This window comes from Castor canadensis, chromosome 6 (assembly GCF_047511655.1).
Source record: "Castor canadensis chromosome 6, mCasCan1.hap1v2, whole genome shotgun sequence".
NCBI classification, from domain to species: domain Eukaryota; kingdom Metazoa; phylum Chordata; class Mammalia; order Rodentia; family Castoridae; genus Castor; species Castor canadensis.
The window spans coordinates 132,603,777-132,624,495 of record NC_133391.1 but is presented as its reverse complement, the minus strand read 5'-3'; the positions used below and the strand labels follow the sequence as shown (position 1 = coordinate 132,624,495).

At 36.3% G+C, this 20,719-nt stretch overlaps 1 protein-coding gene across 9 annotated transcripts in view; it reads right to left on the bottom strand.

Moving 5' to 3' along the window:
- Plpp1 (phospholipid phosphatase 1) overlaps positions 1–20,719 on the bottom strand; it is a 98,294-nt gene that overhangs the window by 53,225 nt on the left and 24,350 nt on the right. For 3 of the 9 annotated variants that reach the window (XM_074077493.1, XM_020171949.2, XM_074077495.1), the window contains exon 2: positions 6,895–7,049. The exons of 2 other annotated variants lie outside the window; for them this stretch is intronic. In XM_074077493.1, coding sequence (XP_073933594.1) covers positions 6,895–7,049 — 155 coding nt within the window. Of the gene's footprint in view, positions 1–6,894; positions 7,050–8,366; positions 16,441–20,719 lie in introns of those variants that run through there. 4 more of the 9 variants (XM_074077492.1, XM_074077497.1, XM_074077491.1 and 1 more) reach the window with 3 other exon arrangements.

The following is a 20,719-nucleotide window of genomic DNA, read 5'->3' as shown; positions in this document are numbered from 1 at the left end:
TAAGCATTCGGGGCATTTTTATGTCAAAAAGATAATTCTACATATTATGTCTTCAAAAAGTATCTTATAAAGCAAAGTTTTAAACAAAGAAAAGTGTCTGTGATTAATCACTGCAGGGATGCTTCTGGTATTACTTCATCTTGTGACAATTATATAAAGAAAGGGTGCTAAGACAACACCTTTCATAAGAACTTACAGAATCAGAATATTCTACAGTGATTCTTATAGAAAACACAACTCCACATGGGAATAAGTAAATGAGAAAATAAATAAAACATTTTTCAACCTAAGAAACCAACTTTCATAACATCTAATAGGCATTTCTAACAAGGAAATGAATTTGATACATATTTTTTTTCCTGAGAAGCTGTTTCAATGAGGTATCTGATATTAAGAGGTGTCCTATGCTGGGCATGGGGGCTCTAGCCTATACTTCTAGCTACTCAGGAGTCAGAGATCAGGAGGATCATGTTTTGAGGCTAGCCTAAGAAACAGTTCACAAGACCCATCTCAACCAATGACTGGGCACAATGGTGCGTACCTGTCATCCAGCTACATGGGGAAGCATAAATAAGGGGTTGATGGCCCAGGCTGGCCCAGGAATAAAAGTGAGACCCAATCTCAAAAATAACCAATGCAAAAAGGGTTGGTGGAGTGGCAGTAGTTATTATGAAACATAAACAAAAACTTAACTCCATTTCACATTTTGTAGTTTGCCACTAAAATTTTCTACCTCTATTTTATTGAGCACCTATTTACATGAACTGTGATTGCCAAGGATATGACTATGAATAGAACAGACCATCTCTATTCTAGTGAAGCTTACTATATCTTGCTGCTCATTGGGTACCAGAAGCACAGCACCTACGTTACCATGGAAACAAGAAATCCAAGTACGGAAAAGTTTACCAAGAAAGACCTACCATGCCATAAAACCCAACAAATCACATTATCATCCTACCATCATGCAATCTGCTTTTGCCATAAATGACACGATTTATATATGACTTTACCTCTCATAAAAATAAACACAGCGGCTCATGCCTGTAATACTAGCTACTCAGCTCAGGCAAATATTTCCCAAGACCCTATCTTGAAAACACTATCAAGGTGTAGGCCCTGAGTTCAAACCCCAGTTCTGCTAAACAAATAAACAAACATAACAACCCAATCATTCCTTCTTCCTAATGACTAGCAGTTGTTATTACCATCTATGTAAGCCATTCAAAATAATAAAAACTGGACCTCAGTTATTTGCTCTGAGTTAGCCTAAAAGGTATTATTTTTCAAACTATGTACCAAAAACAAAGAACACTGGAAAACCCATGTCCCCACAGTGAATGATCCTCATCTTCCCAAACTCTACAGCTACAGTGTTCTATAATTCAACCCAAAAATTATAACCTTATTCAGCTCCCCAGCTGCGCAGAAAGGGAATAAAAATGATTTTAAAAAATTAACTTGTAGGACCAGTGGCTCACATCTATGATCACATCTACTTGGGAAGATCATGGTTGAAGGTCACCCTAGACAAAAAGCCAAGACCTCCAACTCAAGAAACAAGCCAGGTGTGATGCCTGTAATTCCAGCTCCATGGGAGGCAAAGATAAGGGTATTGTAGTTCAAGGCCAGTCCCAGGCGAAAATAGGCAAGAACTTATCTGAAAAAATAACTAAAAATAACACTTGGGGGCATGGCTCAAACCGTAGAGCTTGAGGCCAAGTTCAAACCCCTGTACTGCCCAAAAAACAACAACAAAAAAAATTAACCTGTAAAAATCATACTACCAAAAATGAAAAAATATTTCTTCCAAATTGTATTTTGTCATTTAGAATTGTGATTATCTATTTAACAGATTCTAATAAAACTTGAAGCAAAAATTTGAGTAATAACCAATGCTAGAATGTAAATGCTCAATTAGTATGCAAAGTTACTTTTTAGTATTCTAACATATAAACAACTTCATTTAACAAGGATAAAAGTACATTATTCTAAGCTTTTGACTCTATTTTTTTTTTTTTTAGAGTAATGACAATGACTTCTCTTATCTCTTTCTTGGAGACAAAACTAAACCTACATGTAACAATTAAGCTTCTACAACAATGTGAAAATGGGTATGCAGTTAATAGCTAAACTTCAGATATATCAAAATGAAAATGAGAACATTTCTAATGTTTTTTAATCAAAATAGGTTTCCTCGTTTGAAAAGCAATATACGCTCCGGGGGAGGGTGGCAAAAAATATTACTCAGTAAAATGAAAACAAACTCATATACCACTCAGAACCACTACTATCCTCTCCGTTCTTACAAACATAATATTACTTTCATGTCAATAAATACCAAAAATATGAAATGGATGAATATATTTCATCACTAGGGTAAATCATGAAAGTCCTCTACTGTTGGATTAATTTACTTCTAATTTTCTGCTATAAAAAATAATGCTAGCTGGGCACTATAGCACACGTGTCTGTAATTCTAGCATTTGGGAGGCTGAGGCAGAAGGATCTCAAGTAAAAGGGCCAGCCTGGGCTACACAGCAAGACCCTGTCTCAAAACACCAAAATTTTTAAAAAAAGAATGCGGTCATGAACATTCTTGTAACTAATTCTTTGCATGAAACTATTATTATTTTCCTATGTTAAATTGCTTCCAGTATAATTTCTAGGTCAAACACTATATTCTTTATATATATACTTTATTGTTGTACTAGGGGTACATTGTGACATTTACAAAATTTCTTACAATTTATCATTATTGAATTCACCCCCTCCATCATTCTCCTTTATCCTCCCCACCCCCACCCCCCATTCCTGGAATAGTTTCAACAGGTCTCATTTTTCTATTTACAATACAAGAATACAGAATATTTCCATCACATTCACCCTCCAACCCCCTTTTCTTATATATGCCCCCCTGCCACTGGTATCCACCCCCTACAGACTGGACCTGTTTTGCTTTCCTGTTCTGTTTTTGTAAAAAAAAAAAAAAAAGTAGCATTTTTGTTTGTTTGAGCTATAGAAGGTGTTTCATTGTTACATTTCCATGTATATACATATAACCAGAATTGATTCATCCCCTCTATTTTTCTCCTTTCTAAGTCCCCTTCTTATGATCATTGCAACAGGTTTAAAAACTCTATATTCATTCTTGCATAGGAAGCACATCAACCACATTCACCTTTTTAATTTCCTTCTTTTACCTCCCTCTCTCTCGTATGTGACCCTCCATTAGCGTGACCCGTTTTTCACAATATTGCTTATATTTGTATTGGGTCTGTATTTCACATGTGAGAAAAAACATGCAGCCTTTGGCTTTCTAAACCTGACTAACTTCACTTAAGATGATGTTCTTCAGTTACATCCATTTACCTGCAAACAACAAAATTTCATTCTTCTTTATGGCTGAATAATATTCCATTGTATATAAATACCACATTTTCTTAATTCATTCATTCATAGTACTGGGCCATCTGGCTGTTTCCACAGCTTACCTATTGTGAATAATGCTGCAATAAACATGGGTAAGCAGGTGCCTTTATTGTAATCTGACTTACATTCCTTCAGGTATATCCCTAGGAGTAGAATTGCTGGATCATATGGTAGTTCTACTTTTAGTTTTCAGGGGAGCCTCCATACTGTTTTCCCTAGTGTTTGTACTAATTTACATTTCCACCAACAGTGTATGAAGGTTCCTTTTTCCCCACATCCTCGCCATCCATTTGTTATTGTTTGTATCCATTCTTACAGGAGTGAAGCGGAATCTTAACATGGTTTTGATTTTCATTTCATTTATGGCCAGGGATAGTGATCATTTCTTCATGTTTTTTTTTTTGACCATTTGGACTTCTTCCTTTGAAAACGTTCAGCCCATTTGCCCATCTCTTCACTGGGTCATTGACTGTTTTTCTCTTTAATACTAACTTATACCACTGCCAAGTTTGTGTGTACAAGTATTTGTTTTCTAAATTTGACAAGCTGGGAAAAGTTCTTACCTTTGTTAACTGAGACAGACCAAACTATCTTCTTGGTACTTTTTAATATGAAATTCTTTATTTCTTAAGAACATTACATCTTTTTCATAGTTCTGGGCAGTTTTTTTCTCCCACTGACAATTTTCTGTTGTATCCTTTGCCCATTTTTCTTTGGGCTATTCATCTATTTGTCAATTTATAAAATATACAATAGGGATTAAACCTTTTCCACTTACATTCACATACATTCCTAGTTTGCAGTGATACAGTTTGGTTCACCATAAATAATACAATGTATCATTAGGAGTTTTACACATTGTTCACAAAAAAACACTGGCTACATGACTTTAGGCTAAACATATTTACTAAATGATTATACTGCGGCATAATCAAAACCTAAGAAGGCAACTACTCACAATCAGTACTCAATTTAAAATAAGCTATCAAACATAGATAAGAATTTTCTATTTCCAAATACATTTTAAACTCTGGACACATGGATTTGAGATTTAATACTAACTTTATTGTTGCTATCATTACTCATTACCCTGAGTGTTGACACAGATTCAAGTTTTTACTCTTTTCTAGAAACATAAAAACTTATTAAAGTAATTGTATAACAAATCGCCAAGGGAGAAGGCAGATCTACATAAAGCCAAAAAGGTGGGAAGGGGGTTCCAAAGTAGATCATTAAAACCCCAAAAGAAACTTTGAACCAAATAATACAGGAAGCTACAGTCTTCTGAGTTGGGCATCTTTTTGTTATAACTAATGAAACAACAGAGAATGTATTAATTTTAAAAAAGATTATGGGCCTCAGATAGTACAAATAAGATATAAAATACTGCTTTAAAAACATGCAGATTTTCTATCATCTAATTATCAAATTATAAACTGTGTATATAAAGTACATCAAACATATTTCATTTTATTAAAAATAAATTATCTTCTATATCTGATGTGATATATGTCTGATGTGATAGATAATTCATGTAATATATAAATTATTAATAAACAAATCTATGAATTTTGAAGAATCCTTTTGTATTACTAGTCCATAAGTCATCATATTTAAATCCCAGAAACTGGCCCAAACGCCTACTTTTTTAATATACCTAAGTTTGCATTAAGATTTTTTTTCTAGGTCAGTTATCTTCAATAACAAACTCACAGTAGTTAAGACCCAGGAACTCAAGGATTCATATCAAGTCTTTTTCCACTACTTTTAAAAAAATTATTATTAATATTATTTAGTATTGTTACTCTTCATTTAAACTGCTTGTTAATTTGCTACTTCCTTTTGATAAATATTTCAAAAATATGTGTTACAAAGATAACTAAAAATCAAGGCACAAAAGTGAATTTGCAGTGTATTCATTGTGATATAAAAACTGTCACACTAAAGTAAACAACATCAAAATGTTAATACTAGTTGCCAGGTAGCAGAGCTAAGAGTTATTTCTCTTTTCTTTCTATTTCATAAGTTTTGTTTAATTTTCTTCCTTTTTTATTATTGTGCTATGTTCATTCATAAATATTATTAATAGTTAAACCTACAAAAAAAGATGAAATCTACCAAATCAAATAACTAAAAGCAACTCTCTAATCCTCAAGAAATTAACTCAGCAAATACAGGAACAGGTTCTTTAAAACTTTTTCTGGAAACAACAGCTCAAAATAATGGCTACAACAAACACCTTTTATCTCATACCAGTACAGTAACACTATTATCCAAGTGGCAGTACTACATGCTTCCTTCCCTCTACACTATTCATATGTCTGATGGCTAAAACAAGTATTACCAGTTGTGGTGGCATTTAACTTTTAGGAAAAAGTATGTCCTAAACTAAATTCCAGATTTTTCCCCTTTTACTCCTATAAAAGTAATACAAACAAATCAGAATTATAAGTATATAACAATACTTATATATCTTAGAATACAATAAATTCCAAGTCCCTTTTGTTTTTGAGGAACACTGTGAGAGGATCATTTAAAAAAAAAAAAACTGCTAGTAAAAAAGACAAAATGGACCCAGATCTATTAAATGGAAAATCAAAGAATTAGGTTATTATTCTGAGCCAGTTTGGGAGAAAAACAGGAAAGAAAAATCAGACAGTTCTATTGTGGAACAAGGTTGCTGAGTTTGCTGAGACACTAAAATTTTCTAAGTATCTGAGGAAGCCAACTGACAAACCAAGAGGGCAAGTTAAAAATATGGTCTAATCTGCTCACTCCTATGACATTCAAGAAGGGAAATCTTTGCCCAGCACCTTCTCTTAGATTTCTGAGTCACATAGATAAGACAAAGGGCAAGGTTTAAGAATCAGGGCCAATAATAAAGAAAGTATACAGAATATCCCAAGTGGCAATCTTAACCCACTTTGTAAATCTTAACCTAGAATGAAAGTTTCCAGTTATCTACATCATGAAACCCTACAAATTGATCTATAAAGAATATCACAACTTTAAAAATAGGGATACAGTTTTCTATAGATTCTATTATTCATATGTATTTGCAATCTTTCTAAGTTTGTTTTCTCAAATTAGTAAGTAAATGTATCACCTCTTTTATGAACTAATTTGTAACAAATTTTATGAATTAATAGTATGATAAAGTGAGCATAATCTGCACTTCAACTCCACCATAAAATAGCTTACTGGACTTGAGCACGTATCTGAGCCTATGTTTCTTCATTTGTACACTGTGAGAAGTTAGTCCAAATGATTTTAAATGAACCCTTCCATTCTAAAATAATCATTCTGTAATTCTTTAGAATTACTTCAACTTGTTTTGGGTAACATCCACCTTTAACTGGAATCACCCATGGACTACACTAACACTGGTGGAGACAGGACTTGGATTTACCCCCACCCCAACTCCATCACAACAAACCCATCACTACCTATTTATTTACTTACAGAGAAAATGGGTAAGCCAACCCCCAATATGATGAGGATAGTGGTTGTGACGGTACTGTCATGGTACGAATACTTGATGCTGTTGTCTGTACAGAAAAAGCCTCTCTGAAATGGATATATTTGGCCCAAATTTAGAACAGCCATAGGCATGGAAGCTGTTGGGGAAGGGAGAAAAAGACACACATGATTAAAGGCAATTCACTTCTTTAGGAAGTAAAGGCTACCGATTGGGATGCAAATCTTAACTGTATTTTGCCATTTCTAGAGAAGAATTAATACTCCATAATACCCAAGAGTGAAAACTGATGAAACCATGCAACATTTGCTTGTTCAATAGTAAGTTCTCTTACTTGCATTGATCTCTGATTTTAGGTGCAATCAGAAAAGAAACTGGTCCATGGAAAAAGCTGAGAAAACAGGAAGGTTTTCTTGTACATTCTAGAACTAATTTGTATTTAATTAACTTGCCTAAAATTCTAAATATCTTCAAGGAAAAAGGCAAAGTTCTGTAAATAAATTTAATAATGGCATTATAACAAAGTACAAGAAAGAAATAAGGATTTGCTTCATTTTAGAATTTAAACTAGTAAAAGAAAAAACAGAAACCATAAGTTAGTATTTGATAACAAAAACAGAAACAAAGGAACAAACCTTTCTTTTCTTCTAAAGACAAATAAAAAAATGGGTTTATTAGTCCTGGCAGGACTCCAAAACTACTTTGTGTTATAGTATTAAACTTTTAAATTCCTCACCCTCCTCCCAAGTAGCTGAGACTACAGGCATGCATCAGTGCACCCAGCCTGCAACTTCTTAATACATTAAAATTCACATTTTTAGGCTTTGCTTTATACAATTCAGATGTTTATGCATCTACTCATTTACTATATACTCTATACTAGACTAACCAAATTTAGGAGAAACAAATCACTCTAAAGCAGATAGTAGGTTCAAGAATCTAAATTGTATATACAAAAACAGAATATACACTCAAGGAAATTGTTTAAGAAGAAATATACCACAATAAGATTCTTGGAGGGAGAGTGATGAAGCCATTTTATATCTTGACTGTGATAATTCCACAGTGGTATTTTTACTTATGTACAAATTCAAAAAGAAATAACAAAAAAGGCAGAAATATGCCAAAAAAATAGAAATATGACTAATTATTAAAATGGTATAAAAGGCACCATATGAAATCAGAGGTCACTATAAATTGAAATAATGAGGAAAAAAACTATTAAAGAAGAGGCTATTGAGTAGAACTTGAAACAGCAGGAAAATCACAGGCAATAGGGAAGGCACAAGGAGAGCTTTAGTGGTGAGGGATGCAAAGACAGGGTGAGAATTGCATCAACATGAGCACAGAGGGGATGAGCCAGGAGTTTCCAAGGTATATGACATTTTATAGCCAACACATACTGCATGCTCCCACAGGCCAGGCACTAGGCTATACAGATTTACTTGATTCTTACCTTGATCCTGTGAAGGAGGTACTATCAGCACCCTCTCCTTCCCAAAGCTGTTATTGTTGGTTAGAGAAATGAAGACCATTACTGAAACTGTAAGTGAGGGAACCAGCATTCCAACACAGTCTACCTGTTTCTAGAGTCACTGAATATATGTCCTACCACAGATAAAGTAATCTGGGTAGAATAAGAGGTTAGAATTGTGGCACGGAACACAGGATTGGGGGAGGAGAAAATCTGGCTGTTTTTTAAAAAATGCTTTTTCGGTAAAAATACATGTGTTCACAATAAAAAATTCAATGGAACAAATATTAATGGAACAGTATCTTCTTTGTTGCAAATTATCTCTGAATTCTGCAATTTTGTGGTTGTTAATGGGAATGGGAAGGCTTGAGAGTTTTGGTTTATTAAAGGATCATGGGTTTTAAATATTGGCCTGAGACAGGTGCTGGTGGCTTATGCCTGTAATCCTAGCTACTCAGGAGGCAGAGATCAGGAGGATCACGGTTCAAAGCCAGCCCAGGCAAATAGTTCACAAGATCCTATCTCAAAAATACATAACATAAAAAGGCCTGGTGGAGTGGCTCAAAGTGTAAGCCCTGAGTTCAAGCCCTGGTACCATTAAAAAAAAACTGGCCTAAGAACTTATCTTGTAGGAAATAAAATATTACTGTCCTTTTTTGCTCAAGGTCAGCAACATAGTAAAATGAGGATTTTAGAAATTTCCTTCCAAAACAGAGAGTGAGAGAGGTAAGGGAAATACTTAATACAGCTTTGAAATAATCCAGACATTAGGTGATAAGTAATGTGTTGCTAGTCAAAACAGAAAAAGATGCAAGGAAGAATGCTTTGAAGATAGAAATGACACAACTTTGAGAACTGATCACAATTACTGAGGCACACCTGAAGACTACACTTCAGAGTTTGGAAGAACAGAGAATGATGGTCCCAATGACAGAAATGTGAAATTGCAAGATCAAGCTTCCTTATGGTGAAAGAACAAGTATTGAGAATACTGTCTTTGGGACAATTTGTCACCTTCCTAAAATGCTCAGTCACCCACACCCTCCAATCTTAACATGATCACCCTAAACCATTTGCTACTGCCCAACTATTATGCTTTCAAAACCCTAGGTGCCTTCATTAGATAGAAGACAGATAGATAGATAGATAGATAGATAGATAGATAGATAGATAGATAATTTCTAATATATCTATCAGAAATAAGTGCCTTCCTCTTTCCCCCTCATGTCCAAGTCAGGCAGTCCCTTCTTATCTGTCCCATGGCACCCTGTACATATGTTGCCCACAGCTATTCTGAGGGCAGGTACTATGTTATTTTTGTATTCTTTGTAGCAGGCACACCAATCTGAATAAAAATTTATTGAATGGCCAAATGGATAAAATTCAGTATATAAAGATCAAAAATAAAAGCAGATACGTAAACTTCCAAAACAGAGAGTTAAGCCAGGAGGATGAAACAGTTCTTGGAGAAAGCATAAGGTCAAGAATAACAGAGACAGCACAGTCAGGAAGAAACTAATATCCCTAATGAAATCATGAAAAGAGACTACAGGAGGGAGAAGAATAGCTAGTTACATGCTCTAGCAGGCAGGAATGTGTCTACCTTGCTCAGCAGCATACACTGGTCATTCTTTGTTCAAAAGAACGAACAATAGAGAACAATGTTGTAATACAAAAACCAATGTTTAATGTTATAAATGCAGGTTGCTGAATGATAATACATCAAGGAGAATGAGAACTCAGTAAAGACTGAGGTCTAAGGAAAAAGGTCCTCATCAGTGTACCATCTTCACTAACATAATACTGGTATCTTTATGAAGAAACATCCATGTTGGGTTGTTAAGCATCCTTTTTTTTTCCAAGTTATATATACCATTATTATTTCCTTTATTGCTCATATATATTACAAACACACATACAGAGGCATATACACTCTCTAGAGTTAACAGATATGTCTATTCCACAAAGAATATTCCACATGGAATATTTAACTACTATACAGATTATTTTTAATGGTACTATTTCAGGGTAGTAAGAGTTCCATGTTAAATTGTTGCAGGAAGAGTCACCTCAAAATAAACTCTCTCATAGGACAGGTATATTCTTTCCTTAATAGCTAAAGGACATAAAAGCCAAAGGATATAAATACTATCTCCTAAGATATTAATCTTAAATCTAAGATATTTTCCTAATTAAAACTTCCTTCTTAAGAGAATTCACTTTAAAAATTCTTTAATAATCTTATATTTAGCTTTCATCTGATACAACAGTCATGCATGTATGTTACTAACAGAAAGCAGTATCTTAATTTTCCTGAAGGTATCTATCCAGTACACTTTCTGCCTTCTTCACTCAGCACCAGGCCTCAGAAGGCTGACTTGAAACTCTACCTAGGAGCTCTCTCACGCTCTGTCTCACAGTTAGCTTTGGCCAGTTGGGAAAAGGAACTGACATTGGTAGAAGTCAAATGAAAGATCATAGAGGCGAGGCATGTATTTCCCTAGCATTTCTTCTATGGGGTCACTGCAGGTTTTAATCCTCTACCTGGGACCACAACTGCAGTCATGTAGCCTTCTCCACACAGCTTCCTTTAGGTGTTCCAGTAACCACTCCTTCCTCAGGTTTAAGGAGTAATAGTCCATCTCTGCTGTTAACCCAGGAAACTACACTATCCCTTCTTGATTTTCTAAACTCTGCCCATCTATTTACAAACAGTTGCTTCATGTGATCCTCAAATAATCCAGTCTGAATGTGCCATCTGTTTCTTGAGGACCATAGTCAACAGTGAGACACACTTATTTCCATCTTGCTAAACACAATTCTTTTTTTTTTTCAGCACTGGGGCTTAAGCTCAGGGACTTCACCTTCAGCTACTTCACCAGCCCTATTTTTGTGAAGAGTTTTTCAAGATAGTGTCTTGCAAACTACTTGCCCAGGTTGGCTTCAACCCTGATCCTCCTAATCTCTGCCTCCTGAGTAACTAGGATTATAGGTGTGAGCTACCAGTGCCTAGCAACTAAGCTATTGTATATTGGTCTTAGTGTATTTCTTCTAAGATGTACTAAGGACAGATAAATGAATACCTAGAATAGTCTCTCTCTCAGTCTCTCAGTCTCTCTCTCTCTCTCTCTCTCTCTCTCTCTCTCTCTCTCGGGGTCTGTATCTCTTTCTCTCTCTCTCTGTGTGTGTGTGTGTGTGTGTATTGTTTCCCATATTCTCCTCCAATTATGTGATAACTGAAACTCCTAGCCAGACATGGTACCACATGCACTGCAGCACTCCGGAGGCTGAGGCAGGATTCACAAGTTCAAAACCAGCTTTGGATGACACAATGACACAGGCTTAATCTTTGCTACCAGAATGTCTGACCGCAGTATTCACTTAGCATTGTGGAAAGGAGCATGGCTGATGTTACCAGCCATTACTACAGACTGACTTTGGGTGCAAGCGCTGCGGGTTTTGGATGCAACCTCTTCAGCAGCTGACAGCATGAACTAAAGTTCTCACTTAATGGTACCATCACACAGTGCACAATTACTTATATATTCTAAGGCCAAGGCTCAGGGCTGAGGGGGTCTTGTTTTATTGATATACAATGCAAGAATGCTAACAGGATACAGAACTGACTTCATTTGTATTTAGCTATGTTAGTCAGAATATAAGGACAAGCATTTTGGATTCATCTTTATTGGGTAGAATATTAGTTTTAAGTAAAAAAGGAAAAATTATAATTTGTTAATTGGTTGACCACAAAAATAATTTTGAGTCTCTTAAAAATAAAAGACATCTAAATAAATGCTGTGCTATCCTGCAGAGAAACTTGAACATCTCCCCTCTCCTGTTCATTCAAACACTTGAACTCCTAAAATATGGCAGCCACAATACCAGGTAAGGAAAAAAGAAAAGAGTAAAAGAATTTCCAAAAAAATTTTAATGAGAGCTACAGGAAAATAGCACAGCTGCACCTGTAAGCATGACTAAAGCAACAGAGTCAGAACCCCAGAAGGAAACAGATAGTAGCCTCAGACTGGGTTTTGTTTTGGTTTTTGAGATAAGGTCTCACTATGTAGCCCAGGCTGGCCTCACACTAGCAATTTGCTTGCCTGAGCCTCCTGAGTGCTGGGGTTGCAGGTGTGTACCATGACACCTGGCTTCAAACGGGGCACTTTCAGGAGAGTTTATGAAGGGGCCTACTTACAAAGTGTGGAAAATGTGGGTGGAGTCAAGAGCTGGCACACCTCCTCAAATACTACCCACCCCAGGCATAAAAGATACAAAGGGAGCCACTGGCTTGATGGGACCTATGACCTGGGTGGGGGAGACGGGCAGTGCGGCAACCTGATAAGATCTGGCAGAGGATAAATATGGCAGCTCCATTCTCCTCCTGCCATGTTTTCCACTGTCCAGACCTATGTAGAAGCCAAAGGTCAAGATCTGCCTCCTTGCCTGAGGGCAAGGGACAATGACACAGATCAGGTCCACTGGGACAAATGGAAGATACTCCAGCTCTGGAGGCAAGAGAAGGCAGGGATAGACAGGGAATCAGTAGTACCTAAAAGTGGCTAACTTCAGTTTAATTAAGGAACTATTTACAGAGTCTATATTAAGATTGAATACTAAGAATTCTAGACTTTATTCTGTGGTCAAGGAGGAGACACACAATTCAACCTATGCTTTAATGGGGAATTGAGAGCTCTGGGAAGAGCTTCATAAAGGGAAAAACAGTGTGAATGAAGGTGCAATAGAAGGAAAGCCCAGACGCAAGAAATATGAGTGTGCATGAACGAAGCGGAGCGCCTGAAATAAAGCAAGGGTGGGAATAGGAAATGACAGACTCTGAAGACATTTAGGAGGCTATTCCTACAGAACTGTGGACCGAGTATGTGGTCACAGATGTGTGCCTTATTCTCTAAAACATACACAGACACATTCTTCAACCTTTGGTGTCCTGCAGAATATTTTTTCTATTTTTCCCTTACTCTGAGTAGATTATCTAATACCATTCCTTCCACAATCTTGCTTACTATAAGCGCTTCAAGGAATATTTATGGAATGAATGAACAAATGAATAAACAAGTGAGCAAAAGCTTCTGGAGCACATAAATAATCTTGTGAAACCATAAGCTTAGATCCTGCAAATTATTAAATAATTTTTCTCTCCAACAGGCTCAAGTTCAAACAAACCAAGAAAAGGAAATAATATAAAGTTCAAAAATGTGTTGGGGTTGAGATGTAGCTCAGAGGTAGATGGTAGAGCGTTTGCCTAGCATGCACAAGGTCCTAGGTTCAATCCCCAGCACCACACACACACATACACATACATACACACACACACACACACACACACACACACACACACACACATTTCTCAAGCTTGTTTTCTACTGGGAACACAAACTCCTAACAAAGATGAACAGATTGAATAAACCCACATTAATTACTAAAACAAACATAATTTACAAATTCCTGGAATTATAAAGGTAATTTCTGTACAATCCAACATCACCTCCAGGCAAAGGTTCAGCCTTGGTGATCAGAGCAGCACTTTTCTCAGCTGCACCCCTCACTCTTTTCTCAGTGAGAAAAGAAATTGGGACTCCAGCAGCATCCTCTTTACTGACCCCCCAAAGAGAGTTCCCTTCCTTCCCTGCAGGAAAGCAAAAGGATCAGCTTTCCAGAATAGATGCTGAAGAATACAAGGCAATTATGCTCCAAAATAAGACTTTACAAATTATTTACAATCACCTTGAAACCCAGGTCCTTGTCTGTTCTCTAGAACCACTAGAAACCATGCAATCTGAAACTATCGCAAATTACACTTACACATTCCACTGCATGGTACCAGTATTAGATTTCCAATCTCAGCATCCATTCCATGCATTTTTTTTTTTAATGGTGTTGGGGGCTTGAATTCAGGGCCTTGTACTTGCTAGGCAGGTGCCCTACTGTTTGAGCCACTCCACCAGCCCACCTTGAAGTTAGCAAAGAAATTCGTTATTGTGTCTATGCTCCAAAATTCCTGTATAAAGCTTTCACGTACTGTACAGCTGTATAATATATAAAAAACTATGCACTCTGAGTAAAAAGGATAAATTATAATGTGGCTTCTTCACCAATAAAAATATATTTGCTCTTACTGGAAGTACTTAAAATAATCTGGGCAGCCCAGCTTATGAGCACTTAACTAGCAATCTTGCTAGTCTTGTGCACAAACATGCTTAAAAGAAAAGTCTGCTTCACAGTGAAAAGACTTACAGCATGGTTGCTTGTGATCTTTACTGAGCCCTGAGAGTTTCACTATTCAAACAAAACAACCATCTTATATGACCCTTCTCAAATGTGTCCAAGAAGAAGAAGAACGGGAATAACATTTATTGGGTAACTATTTAGGTCAACACCAAGCTAAGCCCTTGCACATGTAAGAACATATTTATATTTCCACTTTACTACCATAAAATCTGGAAGGGATAACAACAGAGAACCTAATCATTAACGTAAGCGTGGACATAGACACAGAAATGTGTCCACCATGTTGCTCAGCAGGCAAAATCATCTATGGAAACATCACGGAGGGTATAACTCATTTATCTAAAACAGCTTACTTGTGTTTCTATGTAAATATACATTGCAAAGCCTGGAAGGTTTTGTATCTCCACATATGAATCAACTTTTAAGAGTTATCTCCAGAGATGGTGTTAACACAAATCAGGTAGAAAACTCATTTCCTATTGTATATACAATATATGGTATCTTGGTACGCATTTGATTAGTTTCCAAAAAACAAAGGATTAAGACCATTACATTTGAATTTCTAAAAATGCTTTATCACTATGAAGATATTTATTTTATGCCTACCTGAAATTATATATACTATCCTTTTCTTGAATTACCCTTTACTGAAAAATATATATTATATATACATACATACATATATATACATATATATGTGTGTGCTGTGTGTATGTATATTAAAGAGATTGTCTAAAACCAGTCTATTTTTCTCCTGTTTAAAGCAAAAAAAAAAATAGCAAACACTAACTTTTAGCTTTTGGGCATGGTTGATACATTCTCACAGTAGTAGGCCATAATGAAATAATTGCCTTTTAGGGTTTCCTCTCTTGCAACATTTTTTTCTTTTAGTGGTACTAGGGTTTGAACTCAGAGCCTTGCACTTGCTAGGCAAGCACTCTACCACTTGATGCTAGGCAAGCATTCTACCACTTAAACCATGACCCCAGTCCACTCTTGCTTTAGTTTAGTTTAGTTTAGTTTAGTTTTGTTTTTCAGATCATGTCTCATGCTTTTTTCCCTGGGCTGGCCTAAACTACGATCCTCCAACCTACATTCCCACAAAGCTGGAATTACAGACATGTACCACCACGCTTGGCTTATTTGTTGAGATGGTGTCTCATTAACTTTTGCCCTGGTTGGCCTTGAACCATGATCTTCCCAATCTCTGCCTCCCAAGTAAAGGATTATAGGCATGAGCCATGTGCCTGGCCCTCTCTTGCAATTTTTGAGATCTAGGATGATCTACTGCATATAAAGTAGATAAAACATGATAAATGTAAGTTTAATTATCATCTAAAAAAAACTAAGAATACTTTTTTCACATTACAATTTTGTCATAATATCTCAGGCCCTTCTGCTTATACAGAGAGTAGAAATAATCTTGCAACTCAACAGGTTGATAGAAGGGGCTGACTACAAGCCATAATAGTGACTTATTTCAGTTACCACTTCCTGAAAAATCTTATAAAATAATAGCACTAAGGCATGTGATTATAAAAGGAGGCACTGTTTTTTTAATTAGGTTTAAAAAAATGTTATTCTAGCAAGCCTTTCAAGTTTTTTATTTAAAAAAATCTCCAAAACAGCCAAGATGCCCCAACACTGACGAATCGATTAAGAAAATGTGGTATCTATACACAATGGAATTTTATGCAGCCATGAAGAAGAACGAAATGTTATCATTCACTGGTAAATGGATGGAATTGGAGAACATCATTCTGAGTGAGGTTAGCCTGGCCCAAAAGACCAAAAATCGTATGTTCTCCCTCATATGTGGACATTAGATCAAGGGCAAACACAACAATAGGATTGGACTTTGAGCACATGATAAAAGCGAGAGCACACAAGGGAGATATGAGGATAGGTAAGACACCTAAAAAACTAGCTAGCATTTGTTGCCCTTAATGCAGAGAAACTAAAGCAGATACCTTAAAAGCAACTGAGGCCAATAGAAGAAGGGGACCAGGAACTAGAGAAAAGGGTAGATCAAAAAGAATTAACCTAGAAGGTAACACCCACGCACAGGAAATCAATGTGAGTCAATGCCCTGTATAGCTATCCTTATCTCAACCAGCAAAAACCCTTGTTCCTTCCTATTATTGCTTATACTCTCTCTACAACAAAATTAGAAATAAGGGCAAAATAGTTTCTGCTGGGTATTGGGGGGGGAGAGGGAGGGGGCGGAGTGGGTGGTAAGGGAGGGGGTGGGGGCGGGGGGGCAGGGGGGGAGAAATGACCCAAGCCTTGTATGCACATATGAATAATAAAAGAAAAAAAAATCTCCAAGTTAGTCAGACTTTGTGGTATACACCAATAATTCCAGCACATGGGAGGCAGAGGTAGGAGGATCACAAGTTCAAGACCATCCTATAGCAAGACCTGCCACCCCCACACATACACACACTCAAAACCCTCAAAATTAATTTCATAATACTATAAGGCAAATTCAGTCAAGAGAGGAAAGAAAATAACTCTGCACAGTACTATCCTGTAGAATTTTCTGTGACAAAAGAAATGTCTAATTAAATGTTATCCAATATAGCAGCCAGTGGCCACATAAGCCACTCATCACTTTATGTATATGTGTGTATATGTATATATATGGAGGATTAAATTTTAGCTTTATTTAATTTTAATTAATTTTAAATTGCTACATGTGGCTGGTGGCTCTCATACTGGATAATGTAGATTTCAGGAATTAAAAATAAACCAATGGGTTCAAATTTCAAAACATATTTATGCTTAATGCACATCTAGTTCCAGAAACTTCAGAGGAAATAATTATAAAGTACTCAAGTAAACTTAGGTTCTAATGTGAACCATGCTCAGAATAAGCATGCATGCCTTTGGCTGCTTGCTTTAAAGAGCACTATGCCTGCTGCATCATCACACTCTGGAATCCCAGAGCTGGCTAGTCTCTCCAAGCACTTCATCCTCCTACAAAGGGAAGCAAGGGGATCTGGGGCACCCTCCTAGCTCCTTCACCAACTCAGATGCTCCCTACTCTTCTTCCTGCAGTAAGATCCTTCAATGTCTCCTGATTTTTTTTTTTTTTTTTTGAGACAGGATCTCCCTATGTAGCCTAGGCTGACCTCAAGCTTGCACTCCTTTTGCCTCAGCTTCCTTAGTGCTGATATTACAGTTGTGCGCCACCAAAGCGTCTCTTTATAGCATCCCATCTCGACAACAGCTATCAACTACTTGCTCTTACTCCCAGAACTAGTCCTACCCTCTGCAGAGGACAATGTATAAAGATGATAATAATTAAAGGCATTTAAGTTTTTGTAATTCATACCAAGTATCACAGTATTTATGAGTATACAACATGTAATTTTAAATTTCACTTCAGAAAAAAATAAATCTCATTCTTTATTTCCTGACCATCTGGTTCTAATCTAGGAATTATAAAGAACATGAAATCTCACTTAAGAAGCACTCAAAAAAAAAAAAAAAGACTTTTTTGTTAGGCTTTCAGATCATCCCACCAGTAAAGTCTCTAAAGGAAAGGTTCGTGAATCATGGAACTCTTTAAGGGTCTAATTGAGAAGTCAGGTGCCAGTGGCTCACACCTATAATCTTAGCTACTTAGGAGGTTGACATCAGAAGATCTGAGTTTGAGGTGAGCCTAGGAAAATAGTCCTCAAGATCCCATCTCCAAAATAACCAGAGCAAAATGGACTGTAGGAATGGCTCAAGTAGTAGAGCACTGAGTTCAAACCCCAGTCTCACAAAAAAAAAAAAAAAAAAATTCTAAAGAGATTGCAGAACCTTCTCTTAAAAACATACAGATTTTGCCACACAGTTTTATAACATGCCCACCCTCCCACCAAAGAAAAGGCCATTTATGCAGACTTCTAACAATATAAGAAATATTAGTTTAGATAATAAATATTCTGAAGTAAAATTGACTTGTTATTCCTATTTGCTCCTTAGCATTCCTTCCTATTTCTTCATTCCACCCAATTTTCTCCTCTTTCCATCATCCATTTACTTTCTATACTTCATCTCATTATTATTCTATAATGAAGAATGAAGTCATTTTTAGTATTATTTACACTTATTGGCAATTTTATGTTTCCTGTTCTAATTTCAGAAGCAGGTGGTGAAGGCATAGCTCAGTGGTAGAGTGCTTGTCTAGCATGCACAAGGCCCTGGGATCAATTTCTCGTACCACCACCCTAAAAAAAAAAGCAGAAATGCATTTCTTTAAAGAAAAGTAGAAACATTTATTGAGTAACTATTATTTGCCAGATATTTGCCTCTACTTCTAATCATATCAATTCGATAAAAAAGAAAGAAAAAGTCTCCCCAAAATCTATGTTTTGAAAACTGAAGTCAATAAACCATAGGTAAAAAAAGTCAAAATATAAATCACAAAATAGCTGGAAATTAACAATGAAAATACTATAAATCAAAACTTAAAAGTATATAGCTAAAATATCATGTATGAAAATTATAGATCCTCATAATAAAAAAATTTAAAAATAATAAAATAAAAACAAAAAAGAAAACTATAGAGCCTTAAATTCCTAACATTCTAGACTCATGAAATTAATGACTGAGTATAGTGTCTCACAACTGTAATCCAGCTACTCAGGAGACATAGATCAGGATGATTATGACTCAAGGCCACCCTAGGCAAAAATGAGTGAGACCCCCGTCCCCATCTCAACAAACAAGTTAGGCAAGGTAGCCTGTGTCTGTGATCCCAGCTATGTGGGAAACTTTAGGTATGAGAATCACTGTCTAAGGCCCACCCTAGGCAAAAAGCACAAGACCCTACCTAAAAAATAACTAGAGCAAAAAAAGAGCTGGGGGTGTGGCTCAAGTGGTAGACCACCTGTCTAGCAAGCACAAAGCATGAAGTTCAAATCCTGGTAACGCCAAAAAAAAAAAGAAGCAAATATTCAATGCAGTAACTTATTTTTTTAGACGCTCAAGAAAGTAAAACGAACAAAAATTAAATAGAAAATACAGAACAGTTATTAAATAGAAAACAAAGGAAAAAGGGATTTAAATGAGGTGTTTTTTTAAACAAGTAAACCCAAAAGATCAGTCTTGCTTTAGCAATGTGTGCCTTGCAAGTGTAAAGCCCCCAGTACTGCCAAAAAAATAAGTAAATAAAAATTAGAGAAAAATCACAATTAAAACTTTTTTTTTGGTGGGAGTACCGGGGTTTGAACTTAGGATGTCACTCTTGCTAGGCAGTGCTCTAACACTTGAGCAATGCCCTAGCCCTTTTTGACTTTAGTTATCTTTTGGATGGGGTCTCATGTTTTTGCTGTCTCTGCCCCCGACCTTCCTTCCTATGCCTCTCAGTATCTGGGATCACAGGCATGTACCACCATGTCCCACTTGCTGGTTGAGATTGGGGGTCTTGCTAACTTTTGCCTAGGCTGGCTTCCAATAGTGATCCTCCTGATCTCTACCTCCCAAGTAGTAAATCAAATTATTTGTTTAAAAAATTATTACTACTAAGTTTATCTCCTGGCTACATTTTATCAGAAATTCACAGACACTAAGTAACTGTCCAAGAGTAAGCAACGCAGCTGGTTGGGTGTGTGCTAGGACAGAAAACCAGCCTTATGCAGTTGATAAGCAAAGACAAGATTTTAACAGTGTTTCTCTTCTTTGCACCACAGTTTTTTAGGAAAGGAGTCTAACCACTGGGTCTCAGATTTTACATCCATGACTAAGAAAATGGCAGAACTAAAAGTGTGTCTTAAGTGTTAAACACCTGCACAGCAAGGGCAAAACCCTGAATTCATACCCTAGTTTAAACAAAAAAAAAAAAAAGGCCTTATCTCTTAAGCCACTTTGAGTCCACAATTTACAATTCTATGAGTCTAAACCGCTTTGTATAAACACAAATCTCATTTTCTTCTGCTGATTAGACTGGGTGTGGGAGTAGAGTTGCTCTATGTGACCTAGGACACATCTTGCTCTACCACACTTGGACTAAAGCAGTCATTCTGATATCTAAGTACTCTTTCCTGCAAACTAGGGAAGAGAAATAAGGAACTTCAGCAAAACTTAGAATAAAC